General features: G+C 37.5%; 1 protein-coding gene across 4 annotated transcripts in view; it reads right to left on the reverse strand.

Moving 5' to 3' along the window:
• The window catches only part of CWF19L1 (CWF19 like cell cycle control factor 1), a 48,730-nt gene that overhangs the window by 26,046 nt on the left and 363 nt on the right, over positions 1 to 22,321 (reverse strand). For 3 of the 4 annotated variants that reach the window (XM_077125739.1, XM_077125736.1, XM_077125738.1), the window contains exons 1-9: positions 22,132 to 22,257; positions 19,452 to 19,536; positions 18,450 to 18,528; positions 16,896 to 16,997; positions 13,720 to 13,934; positions 11,648 to 11,766; positions 6,817 to 6,901; positions 3,119 to 3,259; positions 613 to 727 (exon numbers count right to left, since the gene is read on the reverse strand). In XM_077125739.1, the coding sequence (XP_076981854.1) occupies positions 613 to 727; positions 3,119 to 3,259; positions 6,817 to 6,901; positions 11,648 to 11,766; positions 13,720 to 13,934; positions 16,896 to 16,997; positions 18,450 to 18,528; positions 19,452 to 19,536; positions 22,132 to 22,154 (964 nt within the window). In that variant the 5' untranslated portion in view covers positions 22,155 to 22,257. Of the gene's footprint in view, positions 1 to 612; positions 728 to 3,118; positions 3,260 to 6,816; positions 6,902 to 11,647; positions 11,767 to 13,719; positions 13,935 to 16,895; positions 16,998 to 18,449; positions 18,529 to 19,451; positions 19,537 to 22,131; positions 22,258 to 22,321 lie in introns of those variants that run through there. The other variant, XM_077125737.1, reaches the window with a different exon arrangement.

Raw genomic sequence — 22,321 nt, forward strand, 5'->3', positions numbered from 1 at the left:
TATATCTCGCAAAGACTGGTATACAGCACTGCCACAATGAGTTGGGCCTGTCGTGCTCCTCACTATGACCCTCCATTACCACTATCAATGAAACTAAATTTCTATTAGAAAAAGTTCTGAATTTGTGACCAATCCACAGGTAGGTGAGCCACAAACAAATAACTACATATTGACTAAAGCAGCCCATAACAGATAGCATGCTACAGTGAAAGAACACTGAACTGTGTATCAGAAGTCTCAGGTATGCCTCTAGCTAGTCACATCACCATGGGTATTAAGTTTACCCTCCCATAATCAACTTCTTCATTTTTGAACTAAGGGGGTGGGAAAACAGTATCTCAAGGAATAGCCTTAGTCTTTCCTCCCAGTTTGATTATTCTATTATTTCTCAAACCTACAGTGGTTGTGTAGGTCCTTTACCTCATCAAGTTTTACAAACTTACAGGAATAGCCTCAAAGCAGCCTCAAAGTCAGGCCATCCTATTGGTCCTAATGACTCATTGTATACTTTTCTTCTGCCAGAAGAGGTTCTCTCAGCAATGCCACTTCCCAAATAAGACCTGAAATAACATTAGTGCTCACATAAGAGACCTCTAGAACCAAGGTACTTACGAGGTTTGCGAGGCTGTTTTGGGTGAGGAGAAGACTTGTTATCTCTGCCTGTGGATGAACGCTTCCTTCCCTGCTTTTCATTTAAGTCAAAGAAAAATTGACAGGCTGACTCTTCCTGGAATGGTCAAAAGGTATAAAAGTAAATATTACTCAGCTAACCTTTCGGCAAGCAGCCAGTCATTCATATACAAGAGAACATTCCTCCCAGTCCTTTCTGCCTGTTCAGGGAAATAAAAATATCTTCCCAAACCTGATGTATGGACTTAGCCATATTTTTCAACACTTAACAAAGCACCACCAAATTAATCTCTATGTAAAAGCAAGTTACATTGCCAAGTTGTAGAGCGATTCTTGACCAAAACATAACAATATAAACTCACCCAAATTCCTTTTCCTTTCTCCCTCAATAGGGACATAGTATAGTCCTACAATTTCACAGGTCAAACAAGTTTAATTCAGCTTTAATAAAAAAGACAAGAAAGCTGCTCATAAAGAGGGGGGCAAAAGTCTGAGTCAGCAGACCATGCATACTAGGCCAGGGAACTTGACATCACTTGCTTTAGTGGAAGAAAATTTTCAGAAAACTGCTATTAAAAAAATCTCTTCTGAAAGATAGACGATAAAGACTGAGATGGTAAAATCTAGGAATGTCTAGAGTATATAATGATAGTAACTAAATATACAAATTTAAAATTGTTTTTCTATGAAGAAAAACAAAGGAATGTCAATACTGCAGGGTATTGAAAATAGATGGTAATTAATATTTTAAAACTTTAACTTATGTGTGAGACTAAAGCAAAAAATGTTTATTTGGTACAAAATTTATATTTTGACTAGTCCATTTCCTAATATAACTTATGTGGCCAGCTTAATTGAACACCATAGTACATGGAACCTTGAGTAGAGCATGAGATTTTGTAGGTTTGTCCAGAGTGAAACCCCAATAAATCCCACAGTGATTTGAACAGTGAATAAAAAAGTATTTGCAAAATCCCCTTGGGTGATTTTGTATAATGATATATAATGTATAATGATATAACTTTCACGATGTGTAAGAAAGGGGGAAAATTCAACTTCCCCAAGTGGAGAATTCTTGATATGGGGACAACCAAGCAATAGGCTGAGCCCTCCAATCTTAGTGTTTGTTCATATGAAACTTAACCCAGCAAAGGATATGCTAAGCCTACTTAAAATTGGGCCTAAGAGTCACCCCCGAGAGAACCTCTTTTGTTGCTCAGATGTGGCTTCTCTCTCTCAGCCAACACAACAAGCAAACTCACTGCCCTCCCCCGTCTATGTGGGACATGACTCCCATGGGTGTGAACCTTCCTGGCAACATGGGACAGAAATCCTAGAATGAGCTGCTGAGACTCAGCATCAAGGGATTGAGAAAACCTTCTTGCACAAAAGAGGGAAGAGCGAAATGAGACAAAATAAAGTGTCATTGGCTGAGAGATTCCAAACAGAGTTGAGAGGTTATCCTGGAGTTATTCTTATGCATTATATAGATACCAACTTTTAGTTAAGGTGTAATGGAGAGGGTGGAGGGAAGTGCCTGAAGATGTAGAGCTGTGTTCCATTAGCCATGTTTCTTGAAGATGACTGTATAATAATATAACTTTCACGAGGTAATTGTGTGATTGTGAAAACCTTGTGTCTGATGCTACTTTTATCTACCTTATTGACGGACGAGTAAAACATATGGATTAAAAATAAATAAATAATAGGGGGAACAAATGTTAAATAAATTAAGTAGACTGAAATGCTAGTGATCAATGAAAGGGGTAGGGTATGTATGAATTTTTTTGTTTTCTTTTTATTTCTTTTTCTGAATTGATGCCAATGTTCTAAGAAATGATCATGATGATGAATATACAACCATATGATGATATTGTGAGTTACTGATTATATACCAAGAATGGAATGATCATATGGTAAGAACGTTTGTGTTTGTATGTGGTTAAGTTCAATACATAAATAAATAAATAATTGGGAAAAAAAATAAACGGACCTAGATGGGGAAATAAAAAATCTCTTCTGCATGAATCTTCTTTAACCACTAGCACTCATCATAAAATGACAAATTACATGGCCACCAAGTAGATGGATACTTGTCTGAAGAATCGAGAATGGATAATCAAGTTTAGACCAGGAAAAACTTAACATGAAAATGTTATCACCCAACTGTAATAAAAATATTGAGGGCAGGCCATGGTGGCTCAGTGGCAGAGTTCTCGCCTGCCATTCCAGAGACCCAGGTTTGATTCCCAGTGCCTGTCCAGGCAGGAAAAAAAAAAAAAATACTGAGCTTACTTGAAATCTACTAAAGCTTTCTTAACATCACCATGATTTCCCAAGTTAAAAAAAAAAAAAAAAAAGATTTAGATATTAAGAAGTAAACCTGTCTTATGTACTAAATTACAAGGAAATAAAAGACTCCACCAGGAAAAGTATATGTATAATGGATAGTCTTGCCCAGAAATGTCACCCCTCAATCAGAACATACCTCAGGGGCAGGAATTTGCCTTCCTATGGATGCTTCCTTCCCAGATTTTCTATAAGGGTTTTCAGTAACATCTGGAGGCTGTTTTATCAGCTCTGCTGTATCCATTAGTTTCATGGGAACAATACTGAATGCATAAAGATACTTTGGAGAAAAAAACAACTTAGTAACCTTATAGGAAATACTATCAATCCAAATATAATCACCCTATTTTGTTGTGAAGATTTCATAGAAAACTTTTAAAACTGAGCAAAATTAAAAGAGCAGCAACCAACCCATCTGTGGCTCAGAGAGTACACAGTTAAGTCAAATGCCAATCCAGTGACCACTGCAGGGGCTGGCAGGACTGACAAGGGCTGATGAAGTAACAAACAACATAATTACAGATCAGATTTACCCCATGAGAGAAAGCATGACAACCTTCACTACAAGGCCCAGAGGAACTTGCTCCATAATCTCTGAAGACAAATAGTTTCTGTCTCTGAGCCCTTTATCTTTGCACACATTCTCCACAGAACCATTCTCTTTTTAATGAAAAATTGGACAATTTACGTTTTCCCCCTGACATGTTACAAAATTTTCTGTACAGCTGGTCAATTTTCTTAAGGACTAGTAGCAAAGAAGTAAATAGTTAGATAAATATATAGAATATTGGACTTATGGCACAGAAATTGAAAACTTTAGATGAGATATGTATAGAAATTCAACCTCAGCAGTGATTAGGGAAATGCAATTAAGAAACAGTGATGCACTATTTTGCATCTATCAGATTGTCAGAACTTTAATTAAAATGTTGACATTATCCCATGAAAATAGGAGAACAAAAACCACCCTATACTGCTGCTTGGGGGTATAAAACTGCAACAAAATTTTGAACCAACTTTATTAATGCTTGCCAACTTAAAAAATGTACACACCCATCGACTGAAACATGCTTACGCTGAGGCTAACATATTCCTGATAGTAAAGCAGTAAACTGAAACACTGTGGTTTCTATCCCAAATAAAATGGGCAGTAAAAACAAAATTACAAATCTAAAGGTTGCTAAGAACGAACTGGGCTTACAAACTTAAAATATTATGGGAGAGACATTTGGTGAGACAAAATAAGCCAGAAACAAAAAAACAAGAATGGTATGGTCACCTTTAGAAAATGCTTATAAGAAAACAGTGGCCTAGATTGTAAGCTTTTAGAGCAGACACATTAAGTCCGGAGTGGTGATTATTATTTCTGAATTTAGAGAGGCTCTTTTATATATATAACCTGGTATCTAGAGATAAGAACATAGCTGAACAGGTTGGGGTTATGGTCATTCAGAACATAGGAGTAAGGAAGTATCTATATATATTTTAGAACCACACATACTCTTTGAGACCAACGGAAGAAAGGTTTATTTGATCTGGAACTGAAATTTTCTGTACTGCATAATCTTATTCAACCTATCTATATAGCTCATTTGAACAACTGAAACAGGAAGCACAGAATAAGAAAGAGGTCCTCTAATCCTATATAGATTATTGTAATGCCTGGAAACATCCTAGAGTATATTAAGCAGATAATCAAAAAGTATTGGCAAAGTCCCCTGAGGGAAGGGAGAAAGACTATGGAACCATTAAACCTTACCATCAGTGAATTCCCTGATACTGTGTCCAACTTTAGGGATACTCAAATCAATACTCCAAGCCCTTGATTGTGAAGCTTATTCTTGTGAAGCTTATGTAGGTAGTGGAGAAGCTTAGACTACCTAAAGGCATGCCGAAGAGTTACTTCTGGAGGACCTCTGTTGTTGCTCAGATGTGGCCTCAGTTTCTCTAAGCCCAACTCTGCAAGTGAAATCATTGCCCTCCCCCCTACATGGGACATGACATCCAGGGGTGAAAGTTTCCCTGGCAACATGGGAGAAAACTCTCAGGGATGAATCCAGGCCTGGCACTGTGGGATCAACAATGCCAGCCTGACCAAAAGGGGGAAAAGAAGTGCAACTAATAAAGTATTAGTGGCAGAGAGAGTTCAAATAGAGTCAAGAGGCTACTCTGGAGGTTGCTCTTATGCAAGCTTCAGTCAGACCTTGCTACCTATCATAACCTGTCAATCCCCAACCAGGACCATCCCAGCCAATCCTAAAGAACTAGGGCAATATATAAGATTCCACAACAGTTCCAGGCACCAGAGTAACTTTCCAGAACCTACAACCTCCAGATGGGTCCCTGGTCCAGATAAGTCCTGAAACCTAGCCCAACCTCTCCAGAACATCAGATAGTTCCATCTCCCTACCCCATGTTAGTATCAGAGCCTTCCAATATGAAAAATTTAGAATTGCCATAGCCCAAACAGCCTCAATGAGAGGTATGGAAAGATCAAAGGTGATGGTGGAATTACACATAGAAGATAGGACTTAACAAATGAATATGAATGCTGAATTAGTATTTTAGAGCAGCTAGAAGTAAAAACCTAAAATTGTGAAATTGTAACCCACGTCAAAGTCTGAAATATGTCCTACAACTGAATGTGGTGCTGTGCTTGGAAATTTATAGCTTTTTTGTATATATGTTATTGTTCACAAAAAAAGAAGGAAAAAAAGTTGATTGTGATGATAAAAAAGGATTTAAGCCCTCTAGCCTCCTATATCTGGAGCAGATAGAAGGAAAAATATGAGAGGATCATATGGTAGCCTATGACAAATTCTGGGATCTATCCTGTAACCGCTTTTTGAGGAGTGCTTTGAAAACTATTGCCTTTTTATTTCTTTGCTTAGTATATATGTTATACTGTACAAAAAAAAAAACTTAAAAAAACAAAAATATATATTATGGGATATCACAGAAAAGACAGGATTAAACAAATGAGTAAGACTGCTGAATCATTATATTGATATTTTTTTTAGTCTCCAGTGTCAAGGAGCAGCTAGAAGGAATAACCTAAAATTGTTGAACTGTTACCCATACCAAACTCTGATATCTGTTCTATATCTACTTGTTACAGTGTAATTTGAACTTTATTTTTTTATATAAATTTCATAATTAAAAGATATTTTTTTAATTATGGGAAAAAATAAATATGTATTTGCCTATTTTTTAAATATACATTGTCTATAGCAAGTTATAGTTGAATAATCTTCAGATTATTTATCTCCCTATTTTCCCATCTGACTGACTGCTCTGATCTTAGCTATCTCCATCCACAATACCCTGCCTTTAGCCCTATGAATCAGAGATGTTCTCAGGGAAGTAAGAAAAAATATATATTTCTCTGGTATTCTCTTTCATTTACCTGTTCTGCTTTCCAGTACAAAGATAGATTCTAGGTCTCACTAAATTTCCTAAAGCCAAGAAGGGCTTAAAATCCTTGGCAGGATTTTATTATTTCTGCTAAATGAAGTTGCTAAAAGAAACAAGCAAGAATACTGTCTGAGGGCAAACTCATGAATACCTACACTGATAACCACAGGTATGGGAGAAAAGGAACATTGTTCATTTCAAATTTTGCCTTTGTTCCACTGGGCCTATTTTCCAAACTCTTACCTAGAACTCCGAGAAAGGATTCAAGGAAATGTGACCTTCTTTACCAGTTTTACAAAGGAGTCTCTGAGGCTGCTGACCCAGCAACTGGGGAAAAATTATCTGAACGCTGATCTGGGCAAGAGGAACATTTATCAGACAAACAATGAGTATTAACCTACCACCAAATACTCAAATCTTTACCTTTTTCTTTTCTGGGTTTCCAACATTTGCCAAAGCTATGAACCGGGTGGCATGCTGTGCACTTTCCTGTAGAATGATGTGATTTCTATAACATATTTGAGAGATAACAGGTTACTTTACATTTGATTTGTAATTATGAAATTATATAGACTCCATGGAACCATGAAAAAAGCCTAGGCCCTGAGTGCGTCACTGAAAGGAACAGAATCTCAGGTAAGTTATAGCTACCCCTCTAGCAAGATTGTAATCCCTACCACACAAGACTGTTGTTAGGGAGAAATGAAACCATGTATTTGAAAAGCACAAAAATTCCAACTTTTGGCTTCAAAAGAATTATAAAATTGCATGTTCACAATTGCTGAAGCTAGGCTATGGTACATAAGAGTTCATTATACCATCATTTCTTCTTTTGTGTAATTAAAAACTAGAATAATAAACCAAAAGGTAGTGAGATGCAAGTGGAAATAATATGCCACATGTGCCAGTTTGAAAGCATTATGTACCCCAGAAAAGCCATGTTTTAATCCTGATCCAATCTTGTGGGAGCAGCCATTTATTTTAATCCTGATTCAATATCGCAGGTTGGAATCTTTGATTAGATTATCACCACAGAGATGTGGCATTGTGGGTGTGGCCTTTTGATTAAATGGAGATGTAACTCCACTCATTCTAGGTGGGTCTTGATTAGTTTGCTGAACTCTTAAAAAAGGAAACATTTTGGAGGGAGCCAAAAATTCCAGAGCCAATAGAGAGCAGATGTAAACACTTGGAGAACAGTTGCTTCAGAGAAGAGAGACACAGACATTTGGAAATGCTTGGAGCCCAGCAGATGTTGCCATGAGATGTTAAGCAAGCCAGAATCTAGAGAGAGCCAAGGGAAGCCAAGAGATAAAAGTCAGCCTCAGAGAAGCAAAGTGAGGAAGCCCTACAGGAGCAGAGGCTTAAAGCAATACAGCTCAGGAGTAGGGGACCAGCAGATGCCAGCCACGTGACTTCCCAGCTGACAGAGGTGTTACTGACCCATGGGCCTTTCTTGAGTGGAGGTAACCTCTTGCTGGTGCCTTAATTTGGACACTTTCACTTCCTTAGAACTGCAAACTTGCAACTTATTAAATTTTCCCTTTTAAAAAGCTATTCCATTTCTGGTATATCGCATTCCAGCAGCTTGTGAACTAGAACACCTCAAATAGTAATATATAATATGACTGCATTATTCTAGGAAAAATATAAAAATACTTTTTTTTGCATATCTATTTGTGTGTGTGTGTGTTTATATTATTTTGTGTGTCCATGTTTTATAGGAAAAATATGGGACTATATACACCAAAATATTATTTTGAGCTTTTTAAACTTTCACAAGTATTCTACATTAAGCAACTATTATTTGTAATTAAAGAAAAAGATGTCAGGCGGGCCACAGTGGCTCAGCAGGTAAGAATGCTTGCCTACCATGCCCGAGGACCCAGGTTCGATTTCCGGTGCCTGCCCATGTTAAAAAAAAAAAAGAAAAAGAAAAAGATAAAGATGTCGTGGCATATATATTTCTTACTTTTAGTGAGTTGACTAATAATATAGATACAGATCCTCTAGAGGCCTTTACTTTCTTCATGCATAGAAATTTCCTGAACTGTCTACTACAAGACCATTTTATGTAAATACACAAATACATATTTTATATACACATGATTAAAAGGAAATAAACAAAAAATACTGTCTATTCCATTAAAAGTTGTTGTTATTTCAAGAGAATAAGCATATTTATAGTTGCTAAACAGGGGACTGGTATCAGTATGAGGTGGAAATTATGATTCATACACAAATTTTCTCCAACTTTTAAAATTATTGAAACAAGTCTTCTCACAATTAAATGGCAATATATGAGAACAATAACATGAAGAGAAACAGCTGAAAATCCTGCAGAAGTGTCTTTTTTTAGTGCAAGCACCAATTATTGCAGTGGCCTTAAGAATGCTAACACTTTCCAGAAATAAACTAGCCAGGTGTGGGAGACAATAATCTCCTTCACAAAGATTTCCATGCCCTAATTGCTGTAACTTGTGAATATGTTAGCATACATAGCAAAGGAAAATTAAGGTGGCAGATGGAATCAAGTTGTTAAGCAGCTGACCTTAAGACAGGGATGATGTTAGATTATCCAAGTACACCCGACTTAACCAATCACAAGAGTCCTTACAAGTAGAAGAGGGAGGGGAAAAAAGAGTCAGGGCAATGTGACTATGGAAGATCGTCAGAGTGGTGGGAAAAACTGAATAAGCCATTGCTGGCTTTGAAGACAAAGGAAGGGGCCACAAGCCAAGGAATACAGGTGGCCTACAGAAGCTGAAAAAGACAAAGAAACAAATTCTGCCCTAGAGCCTCCAGAAAAGAACACAATTCTGCTGACACCTTGATTCAGTCCAGTCAGACTAAAGTCTGTATCAGTCTTCTGACCTATAGAACTGAAAAAATAATAAATTTGTATTGTATTAAGCTACTACGTTTGTTGTAATTTGTTAGAGCAGCAATAAAAAAACCACAAGTGCAGCAAAGAAGTTTTATTTTAAAATAAAAAAGATGATTGATGAAGAAAGCTACCCCCAGATGGCAGTTTTAATTATGATTAAAACAGTCTCAAGGAGAAGCAAATGTCTTTTTGGGGGGAGAGGGCATGCATGGTGCAGGAATTGAACTGGAGTCTCCCACATGAAAGGCAAGCATTCTACCACTGAACCACCTGTGCACCCAAAGCAAATGTCTTTAAGCACCTACATTATAAAGGTTGTAAGGGGGAAACCTGATCCCCACATTAAAGGGTTGAAAAGCAAGGATTTACTGTTGTTCTAGGTACAAATGCTGTTGGCAATTTAACTGTACTGGTATTTTTATTTTTGCATGCTGTACAGTGGGGTCACATTTCATCTTTTTCCATGTGAGTATCCTGTTATTGCAGCACCATTGATGAATTTTTGTTGGTTTTTTATTTGTTTGCTTGCTTGCTTGTTTGTTTTTAGGAAATGCCAGGGCCGGGAATTGAACCTGGGTTTCCTGCATGGCAGGTGAGAATTCTACCACTGAACTATCCTTGCACCCGCTCTGCTAGTATTTTTTATTATAATAGTTAGCAGTTTTTGTTACAGCTCTGGTTAAAAAGTTGCACAGAGGTGGTTGTTAATAGCTTTTTTGAGAAATAAATTCACATATCATATATTCAACAATTTAAAGTGTACAATTCAATAGCTTTTAGTATATTCACAGCGTTGTGAGACTTTCATGACAATCTAATACTAGAACATTTTCATCACCCCAAAAGAAATGCCATATTTATTAGCATTAACTATTGATTATTAGCAGTCACTCCCATTTCCCTTCAGCCCTTCCTTCCCCTTCCCTAGTAATCACTGATCTACTTTGTGTCTCTTTGGATTTGCCTATTCCCGACATTTTATATAAATGGAGTCATTCCATATGTGGTCTTTTATGCCCATCTTCTTTCACTTAGACAAGCTTTTCAAGGTTCTATGTTGTAGCATGCATCGGTACTTCATTTCTTTTACTTGCCAAGTAATACCCCATTGTATGATTATACCACTTTTTATTTATCCATTCATCGGGTGACATATATTTGTGTTGTTTCTATTTTTTTGGCTATTATGAATAATGCCGCTATGATCATACATGTACAAATTTTTATGTAAATGTATATTTTCATTTCTCTTGGAATAGAAGTAGTATTGCTAGGTCATATGGTAAACTCTGTTTAACCTTTTGAGGAACTGTCAAACAGCTTTCCAAAGCAGCTGCACCATTTTACATTCTTGCTAACAATGTAAGAGGGTTCCAATTACTCTACATCCTTCCCAACATTGTTATTATCTGTCTTTTTAATTATAGCTATCCTAATGGATGTGAAGCAGTATCTCATTGTGGTTTTGATTTGCTTCTCTAATGACTGATGATATGAACATCTTTTCACATGCCTATTGGTCATTTGTGTATGTTCTCTGGAGAAATGTATATTCAGATCCTTACACAGGTTTTGAGTAGTTTATTATAATCTTATTTTTCCCATAAGCTGTGCTTTAAGTGCATGCTTTTAGAAAGAGGAGGGCTTTTTTAGAATGCAAATATGGTGATATAGCAGAAAAACCTGTTTTTAGGCTATGGGATTATGGAGGAAGGGTAGTTATTTTCTTCTTTTTTGCTCAATTATATTTTTTGAACTTTCAATAATAATGATATATATATATTACTTTTGTAAAAGAAGCAAAAACCAAAAATGGAAAAGGTTTTTATACACTACTTTAGGGATTAACCATGCCCTTTATCAGTGAAGATAATTTTATTTAACTCTACCACTTATAAAATACCGTTTTTATTTTCTCTGCAATATACTTTAAAAATTCCACTTCCAAACTTAAAAGAAATGAAATAAGGGAGGGAGGGAGGGAGGAACAAAAAATGATACAAATTCTTGATTCCTAAACTGAAATACATCTGACGTGATTGTATGGAGAACTTGAATTTTCAAGACTATACAAGGAATACTGGTTTGACCTGATCAAAACAGGATCTAAAGCGCTATATAAAGCTATAATGATATAAACAATATGATTAACTTAGCCCTCAAACCTTCAAGAAATCTTACAGAACAACTCTTTAAATTTAAAAATAGGAAAAAAATCCAGAGAAGTTAAATTACTTGGTCATTTATTTCAGTTTCCAAGTAACCAAAAGGAACCAAGATTTCATATGGCTAAAATGAATAAGAGAAGTTTACAAAGAAGATCCCATGCACTGTCTTCAAAGTCAAAAATAATTAAATGTTACTCACCGATATGGAAGCCTCTCATAATAGGTCTTTTCTAAAGCAGCAAAGTGATATCTTGGTTTCAAGTCTGTGGCAAGGCTGGAAACCAAAGCCGAGCCACATTTTTTGGTATCCACTTCTCCCTATTAAACAGAAATCCACTCATCTATAACAGAGCAAGAGTTACCGAGAAATACCAAGACTCTTAGAAATGTCTTTGAAATTTATGTGGTTACAGATGCGGGCAGTGAGATTTACACAGTGAATTTCATACTTATGGCAATCAGAAGGGGAACCAGGCTACCATAGCTGCAGAAATAGGAACCATTGTGGGAAGCCAGAAGCTAAAGTGTAAGGTAAACTTCTCCTACTGATACCCAAAACATGATTTATTGAAACCTGTTTTTGGAAAGTAAGTTCAGTCTCTGGAGCCCACAGACTGTGCTTCTCTAATTTGCTTTGTAGTACACCTGTAATTCTGAAAATGTCAATATTCATAGTCAATGTAGAAAACAAAACTTTAAAACCAGCCTTCAGCGCTCCTAGGACTTAGAATATTTGGTATGGAATACTCAAGGGCATCAACACATAATCTTCTATTTTGCTTCAATTAAGGAAGGCATGGTTTGTAGATGGGCACAATAGCCCTTCGGAATAGGAAATTTGTCAAAAGTCAGGGTTGTTTCCCAAACATCCCTAGCTTCTATTAATAACCAATTATGTGATCATTCATCTTAACATTATTTATGAACTCTATTTGAAGAGAAGGTATTAGCTGGAAACAAAGTTTATTTTCCACTAAGTAAAGCAGTAGTTTTCTTTTATCTTATACTTGCCTCTTTCAGATTTTTGCTAAAGGGCAGGGAATTGGATTAGTTCTAATATCTTAGGAGCTGAAAAACTATTCTGTTTTCACCCTATGCATATCTTTGGTGATTATTTATAAAATGTAATCAAAATCCTCTTTATGACCCCCAAAGTGAGAGGGCCCCATTTTTCTCATTCTTCTTTATAGACCACCACATGTACTCTGTCTCCCTTCCATCATTACTTTCATAGTCCTTCTCTGGGTCTTCCCAGCTTTGCTTTATTTTCTCTGTGCTACAACCAGTGTTGCTCCTTGTACTCCATGCCAAAAACAGCCATGGGTGAGTGGAGGGGGATGACAGTGTTGTTCCTTTTGCTTTCAACACCTTCCCTGACAATCCCTAGCATGATGTTGGCCTTTTTGGCCATAGACACACTGTGCTGAAGTGGGCAGGGAGTGGTCTATAGGTCCCTTTTCTGGATCATCACTGATAATGCTAAATCCATTCACTGAGATTTCTTGTCCTTAATCACATTCTTACATTCCCCGTCAATGAATGTTTTCTGCTTCAACTTTACCCAATGCTTTCTGACCTCACACACAATATTTCAAGAGATGATGCTTTCTGCCCTGACATACAATTTCTCAAGATCTTCCTTAGGCTCACTTCCACCAATGTAGTTTTTACTCCCCATGACAGTTGTCACCCACCAACATGGTATATATCCTCTTCTAGATTATTTATAAAAATATTAAGATCAAACACGGGTGAGTTCCAATGCATCCCAACATTAAAGCTTTCCCATTAAAGAAGCACCAAGTTTTCACACCAAGTTTTCAACACCTTGTCTCCTATCTTTACGTAAATTTCCTCAACCCCATAATGGTTTAATGTTTTAAAATATTTTGATAGCCAACAAGCTATAATTTGGAATGGGGGGGGGGAAATACAACTGTAGAGCTGTCATTAGCAGTAAATCTCTTCACTGAAAGTTAGTGAACCCTCAAAACAAATTATTCAGAGGCTTGAGAGAGGGCATCTGAAGCAGAAAATATAATCATTCATTTGTAATTAAGATTTCAGCAATCTTATCTGAATCACACTTTCTTATGATTGACTTTCACTTTGGTCAGTTGATATAGTTATCAGTATTCAGAAAAAATTCACAAAAGATTTCTGCTGAAGAATATCAAGAGCTAAAATACTCAATACAAAGAGAAAACAAAAGCCCAGATTAAGCCAATATAATTTTCTTTTAGAAATTCCAAGTGAATAAGCACTACTTACAGATGAATTCCCAAAGTTCCCCACATACTTGGGCCATGGGGATGTGAGTAAGATATCAACACCTTTAAACTGGGGTGTTGAGCACAGCATCATTTTCAGAGAAGACACATCTTTGGAACTAAAACTGTAACCTGGGACTGGTTCATTTAAAGACTCTGTTCCACTGAGGTATACAATCTGCAGCCCTGAGGTTCCAGTGAAGACACCTTTATGACCTGGGTTGAAAAAGAAATGGGTAAATTTTAGTCAAACCTTCAGAATAAAAATGTCATTAAGGTGATGAATCCCTCTTCCTAGGCCATGACTCTTCCTCTCAGCCATTCCACATGCCTGAATGAATATAAACTCTCCTGTAGCCCCCTTGGGGCTACTAGGTATCAATATTGAGTGACTGCAACAGTATTCCTAGTCAGCAAGTAAAAGTAGCACCTCCCAACTGGCATTCTAGTACCAGTAAGTCAAGGCTCCTGGAACCACAGGCCAGTCTGTTATTCCAGGTACCTTAAAAACATTGAAAGATAGCTGGGAAGAACTGATGAAGAAAAAGGCTTTCTGCATCCTACAGAATGAGACTTTACATAGACTGAAAGAAACCCAGATACCTGGGCACAGTGAAAGGCAAGGAGAAAAAGAAAAAATAAATGCAATTCAAGGAAGCTACAGCCAGAAAAGATGTACTCCTCAAGTAGCAACTTCTGTGTATCTGTGAACAGTGAACAGAAACACTGGCAAAGAGCAACTGTTTGCAAGAAATGAGAGACTACTCTCTTCTGTACTTTCCAGTTGCTCTGAGACCCTGTTCCATCAATTCTTACCCTTCTTTTATCTTTTGCATCTCTTCCTCTCAACTGGCTCCTTCCAGTCAGAAATGAATGGAATATTGAATGGCATCACCATCCAAAGTAAACACACATACTTACAAAGAAACTTCCTCCTCCTCAGTTTCAAAGTTCTCAAAAGAATAGTCTGTGCTCCCTAAGTGTTTTACCTCTTAATTAGTTCCTTAGCCCACTGCAATCCCACCACTCTCTCTCCAAGGCCACTAATCCTTGTAATTGCCAATGATCACGTCTCTTCAACTATACTCTTTTCCCATAGAATCTATGAACTTGACAATATCTTAACTTCTCCAAACACTCCTCTTACTACTTTCACTTCTCTTTGCCTACCCACTAAGTGAAAATATACTCCAGAAGTACCATCATCCACTTGCTTCCCTTCTCATTTTGGTTCTTCCTTTGCAATTTCATCCTCTCCTCATATTTATTTCTCATCTTTATGGGACCAACTCCCCAAAACTCATACTCTCTAACACTGTCCTTGTTTATATACTCTAGAAAGAACTGTCACTTGCAACTATACATTGGACGTCCTGCCAGCACTTCAAGTTCAATATGTTCAGTATCAAGTTCATTGTTTGCTCCCCCTACTGGGTCTCAGAAAATCTATTTCATAGAAATAACCAAAGTACCCAGGCTATTCTTTCCACTCCTGGCACTAAATTTACATAGTAAAATGTTTGCCAACCATCTTAGAGTGCACTCTTAATCCAAATCTAATAATGAAACTGAGACTTACCATAAAGTAAGACTCTTATTAAGATCTACAACAAGATTTCAAAATGCATATATTACAACTGTGGTATTAAAAAAACACAAACAAAATCCCACCCTCATACTGATACACGTTCCCCACATGATAGAGCAGGATGAGATTTATACATGAAGGCCACAACCAGATGTAGAAAATAAAGACCAGGATGACTATGGCAGGAGGAGGGATTAGTTTTATAGCAAAGGAAACACAGAAGTTTTCTAGAGAAATAAGAGACCAACAGAGAAGAAATGGGAAGATCAGTGAAGTCATTTTAGAGAAAAATGAGTTGAATGATCCAAGTGGCAGTAGGACTAATAGCAGGTACAGGAAAACAGAAGCAAAACTGACAGTGGTTTTTAAATGGCCAGGCACTGAAAGAGATTCAGAGGAATTGTAGAGGGAACAATGTGCCAGTTTGAAAGGATGTATGTACCCTAGAAAAACCATGTTTTAATCCTAATCCCATTTTGTAAAGGCAGCCATTTCTTCTAATCCCTATTCAGTACTGAATGTTTGAAACCATAAAGATCATCTTCCTGGAGACGTGGCTCAATCAAGAGTGGTTGTTAAGCTGGATTTGGTGGAGACATGTCTCCACCCATTTGGGTGGGCCTTGATTAGTTTACTGGAATCCTATAAAAGAGGAAACATTTTGGAGAAAGCAGGAGATTCAGAGAGCAGAGAAGAATGATTTAGCCACAAGAAGCAGAGTCTACCAGCCAGTGACCTTTGGAGATAAAGAAGGAAAACGCCTCCCAGGGAGCTTCATGAAACAGGAATCCAGGAGAAAAAGCTAACTGATGATGCCGTGTTCACCATGAGCCTTTCCAGATGAGAGAAACCCTGACTGTGTTCGCCATATGCCTTCTAACTTGAGAGAGAAACCCTAAACTTCATCAGCCTTCTTGAACCAAGGTATCTTTCCCTGGATGTCTTAGATTGGATATTTCTATAGACTTGCTTTAATTGGGACATTTCCATAGCCTAAAAACTATTATCTTGCAACTTATTAAATTCCCCTTTTAAAAAGCCATTCCATTTCTAGTATATTGCATTCTGGTAGCTAGGAAACTAGAACAAATAACTTTAACCTGGAATTGAAGAACAGACCTGGAATCAGAAAAAGGACAAAGAGAGTAAAAATCCCAACCAAAACATCAGTACTAAAAATCTGAGTTGCCAAAACCTTGGAGTGAAACCCAGAGTTACAGCTAGTTAGAAATCTACAAGCAAACTATGTATGTCTAGCAAGGTTGTATAGTAAGGCCATATAAAATGGAATTATCTTTATTCAAACATAATTTATGCCCTATACTGTATAATTTATGCCACACACTGTAGTCAAGTAGTTGGCTGAAAAAGTGTATTCTGGGTTGTGGAGGCACAAGGAGATTGAGGGAAGGTGGGGGAGACAACAAAGGAAAAATGCCATCATCCTAAGGGCACAAAGATTTTGGAAAAGAACTCCATTTCTCCCAGGCAGTAATGACAGAAGAATCTAGCCACAAAATTTCCTGGGAAACTAATTCTTGGGAACATTTTATTATACTTATTACAAAAACAAAAAAATATCAACTTACCCAAATAAGTAATATTTTCAGCCAGTTCACACCCATCAGCATCCTGAAAATACTTTAGTGTTTCCTGGTTATTGGGACCCAGAATAAACGTCTGAATAGGAGCTAGTGAGGGAAACACATAAGACACCATATAATTACCAGATCTGCCCTAGAACTTGAGAAATGCCGCCCCACAAGAAAAATACACATAGCAAAAATAAAAAGTCTAGGTACAAAGAGTTAAAAATAGAGTGGTATGTAGGGGAAAAATACTTACTGCAAGCTCTGGACTATAGTTAACAGTAAAACCTTATAATTTTTTCATCAACAGTAACTGATGTACCATACCAATATGAGGGGCTGTACCATACCAATACGAGGGGTCAATAATACGGGGAGATAAGGAACATGGGGTGTTTCAGATTTTTTTCATCGTATCTATCTCATGATTTTCTTTTTGGAATAACGAAAATGGTATAAAAGTGAATGTGGGTGGGCCATGGTGGCTCAGCAGGCAAGAATGCTTGTCTGCCATATCAGAGAACCCGGGTTCAATTCCCGGTGCCTGCCCATGTAAAAGAAAAAAAAAGTTCCCATTATTAAATGTTACCGTGTGATTGTGAAAACCTTGTGTCTGATGCTCCTTTTATCTACCTTGTCAACAAATGAGTAGAACATATGGAATAAATATAAATAATAGGGGGAACAAATGCTAAAATAAATTTAGTTTGAAATGCTAGTAATCAATGAAAGCAAGGGGTAAGGGGTATGGTAGGTATAATCTTTTTTTTTTCTCTCCTGTGTTTGTTTTATTTCTTTTTCTATTGTCTTTTTATTTCTTTTTCTGAATTAATGCAAATGTTCTAAGAAATGATGAATATGCAACTAAGTAATGATATTGTGAATTACTGATTATATATGTTGATGTTTTATTTGGTTTCTTAATTTTTTAATTAATAAATAATTTTTTTTAAAAAGTGAATGTGATGACAGTTTCACAACTACATGATGATACTGTGAGATACTGATGGTATAATTCAGACGGAATATATGATAAATGAATATATCTCAAATCTGCAAAACACACACACACACAAAAGTAAAGCGTCTATGCATTACCCCCACCCCACAGATAGCAATCTATATGTAAAACAGGCCCACTGCTTCAGGATATCTACACCCGCTTATGGCCTGATCATTAATAGAATCCCCAGGCTGATAAAAGTGACATTTTACAGAAGATGGTCAACATATAATTATGAAAATACAGGCCCTAAAGAGCTCAATAAAAAACACTAAAACTGGAAAAGAAAAGGACATATATGGTTGCATTATTCAGTTCCCGCCTACTTAAAAGAGTAGTATTTTTCTGGAGCTAAAATCCAACCAAATTCAAAATATGAACATTTGGATTACGTATCGGCATTCTTCCCAGCTCATTGCAGAGCCCAAACGGGAAAGTTTTAAATACCTAATATATGTAGTGAAAAACAATCCAGCAAGAACTGCAGCCCTTTCATTACTCCAAAAAGAAAAGAACTGCAATTATATGTTAAGTGAAAATAATTTGTATACCTTTCTTTATGCCGGTCTTATATGCCTCCCATTCATCATCCGGCGTGGAGCCAAAGAAATTTCCTACACACAACAGCAGCTAAAATGAGTTTTTCAAAACAGGCATGAGATTTTTTTATATCAATCAATACATAACTGATAGTAACATTCAGCTAATTATCCACCTTAATGATCTCAAACTGGGTTTATGTTCTTAACCAAATAGCAGGACTTCAACATACAATTCTTTAGCATCAAATGCAGTAGTTACTCTGATTCTATAAATTACTAAATCTTGGTTCACTGCTGTCCAATTCGAGTTGGGGAGGAATAAGGAGTCAGGAAACAGGAACCTCAAACAATGTCAGTAGTCATTAAAGATTCCCAGTCCCATTTTGCTACTTTCCATGGTTCCTTCTACCATCCTTAGCACATATAATGATGGGAAAATAGACCTTTGAAGAACCCCTCTGTGAAATACAAAACTTAAAATTTTAGGTACACTGAAGGATACAGGGCATAAAAGACACATTTCCTGACTGTTGTCTTTACTCAACCATTAACCCAATGGACAAATTATCTCCATGCCTAGAATCTTCTTTTGTCCTCCAGAAGTTTAGTACAAATCGACTACCATATACAGCACCTATATAGTGCTCTCATGTTTGTGAAGTATTTATACATGTTATCTGACTTAATCCATTCCATATTCCTTTGAAACAGATTTGTGCTTCCCAAACCCTACTGGTCAGAATTACCTAGGGAGGTTTTGCTAGTCTGTTTTTAGTTTTTTGAAAAATAATAAAGATCCAAAAGTAAAAAGTATTTTTTAAAAGTCTACAGTACATAGGTTTCCCTTCCTTTACTATCCCCAGTTACTGATTTCCCATACTCACAAAAGGAACTCAATCTAATAAAAAAAAAAAGAGAGTAAGAACATGTTCAAATCAAGGAGCACAAATTTTATTTTAGTGTATTTGACTACAATAGTAAAATTAATTTCTGTAAAAAGAAACATCTTACATCAAAGTTTCCACTTTTCTTCTGAATTGCCCGAACTCTAGTGAATAAAACATCAAACTTTCCTTCAACATCTCCACAAGCCAAGCTGCAAACAAGAGATAAATGTTAAGTCAATTTAGAAAATTCAAACAGACCTGCCAAGTCTGGTATATACTAGCTTTCCTGGGACATTGAGTTCACGTAAACTATTATGACCACTGGGCAGCTACACCTAAGGGACTTGCCAACACCTTCAACTCACCATATCTAAAATTTAGTTTATCATTTTCTCCAAAATCAAGTCAGCTCCTCCTCACTTTTCAGGTCCTGTGGATGGGTCTTGCTGACATGGTCATTAAGCCTCAAAAATCCTTCATCCAGTCACTAAGACCCATCAATCCCTTTTCCCAAACATCTTTCACATTAATCCTGTCCTTTTTATTTGCACTGCCACTATGTTAGCACAAGGCTTCAGTCATCCATTCAATGGACATGGAATGGACACCTACAATTTACTAAGTACAATATGCCAAGCCCTATGCTAAGAATAGAGGAGTAAGATTCCATTCAAACTTCAAAGAGCTTACAATCAGGGACGGGGAATACTCTGATCATTCTAAATTTATATGAAAGGCTGTTATAGGACAGAGATGGTAGAATAAGGTGGAATGATCCTAAGCTGGGTAGTAATTTATTCTATCAACTGATTTCTGAGTTTTTCTAATTCTGATTTGTATGGTTCTCTCAGTGTCTTTTAATTCATCTTGAAATACTGTAGTGTTTGTTTTATCAAGATGTCTTTTTGGTGTGCTTTTTATTGTTCCTATCACTAAACATTTTCATGCAGGGACAGAAATAATCATATATGTTTTTGAAAGACTATTTTGGTAACAGAGTGAAAAATCACCTGGTGGAATAAGCAAATAAAAACAAAGATATCAACAAGAAGGCAAATGACAAATAGAGACCGGGAGGAGAGAAAGAAATGAGAAATTTTGAATAGTGAAGACTTGGGGATTGGGGAAGTAGGATGGGAAATGAAAGAAAAGGAGGTATGGGGGATAACTGCAAGGCTGAGCAACTAAGAGTCTTGTAATGTCAATGGCAGAAATCAGTTAAAGAGATAATGATTGGATTATCATTGCGCTTACTTTCCTCTAATGCCTCCTCTTCTTCCTATTCATCCTACATAAGCTATCAGCTTAATATTTTTTCTTCAAAAAACGTTTTCTCCCCTGCATGCAGAACCACAGCCTTCCACAAGGCCTTGACCTGTCTTTCCAGAAATTTCTCCAAGTTTCCCTAGCAGAAACCTTCTCTCCTGTCAATTTGGCCATTCTGCATCTCCACCATTCCCTGGAGTAGTTTTCTGCCCTAATATGTTCTTCCTATCACTCCCCACCACTCCAACCCCTTTTGAGTCTGAAGTTTTTCCCAAGGTCTAAAACATGCCTGACACATTTCTGAAAGTCTCAGAAGTCACTACCTTCTCAAAATTTCAGAACCCCACATACCATGTCAGAGCAAGTGCTGGCATAAACTACTATGCATTTTTATTTATCATCTGAACACCATCTCTTCTAAGAAATTGTTCACAGTCCCTATCAGTCACCAATTCTTGGTCCTCCCACAAGAGCCTGTACTTCCCCTATCATAGCAGTTGTCACATGGTATTATAATTGTTTCTGGGAGAGCCACTGTTCAGTTTGTACATAATATGCCACCTCAAAATTCATCTTCCTCATAAGGGCACTTTTCCAGTGTTGCCTATTCCACCAGAAACCTAGGACAAGAGCTGATTCCTTCTCACTCACAACTAAACCATTACCAAGGCCTGTCGATTTTATCTCTTTAATAAATCTTGAATCCTGACACCTCTCCTGTATCATCACTCTTCCTAGTTCTAACTGCTGTCTACTTTAGCTCTAATCCTTTCTCCACACTGCAGCCAAGATAGTTTTCCAAAATAAAAATCTGATCATGCCATGGCATGCTTAAACATTTCGCAAGTTTACCAGGGCTTACTCTTCACTTCCTGGGGGAAGCTTTCCCTGAGTCCCCATTAAGCCAAGTACCTCTACCACACACTGCCCCCAAACCATGACCTTAACTTCGAAACATAGATGGCTACATTTAACTAGATTATTTGATAAACATCCGTTCCTCTGGATTGTAAGCTCCATTAAGGCACTCTACCTGTGCAACGCCCAGCACAGTGCCTGGCACACTACATTTGTTCAAAAATATTGAATGCGTGAAGTCGTCTCTTCACCACACCATCGGTCCCCTCCCCTAAAGAAAAGTGCACCAGGACAATCTCCCCATCTCTCTATCCAGTTCACCACGGTCCCCAGCGACCAGCAATGCGCCGGATGTCTACAAGCATTTGGTTAATTTGTAAAGGCGGTGAGGGGAGAAACGAAAGGGAGATATATGTCAGAAGCTGGGGTGGCCTAAGATGGAGGAGACCTGACTCCTAGAGCTTCTACGTCCCCCAAAGAGTGTTGCTAAGAGAGTGCTCTCTCAGGCGAAAAGAGACTGGGAAAAGAGACTAGATCCCGACAACCCAGGAAGGACTCGACGGCAGATTTCCAGTCCTCCCGCCTTTTTCCGTATCCTTTCCCGTCACGAGAAAGACTCCCGCCCGCGTCTACACACGCACAAACACACACACACACGCTTCCTATTCAAGGTCGCTCACAGACGCAGCGGCTTCTGAGCCATCGGTTTCAATAGGCTGGGCTTGGACGACCACCGAACACAGTGACTGCTCTTCTGAAAAAAGCGATCGCCCTTTAACAAAATGTCAGCTTGTCACAGCCAACAAGGACTCAGTAATCTACGGAGAGCGCCGAGGGTCAAAAACCTCTCTCAGATGATTTCGCCCTAAA

Source organism: Tamandua tetradactyla, chromosome 13 (genome assembly GCF_023851605.1).
Source record: "Tamandua tetradactyla isolate mTamTet1 chromosome 13, mTamTet1.pri, whole genome shotgun sequence".
NCBI classification, from domain to species: Eukaryota; Metazoa; Chordata; class Mammalia; order Pilosa; family Myrmecophagidae; genus Tamandua; species Tamandua tetradactyla.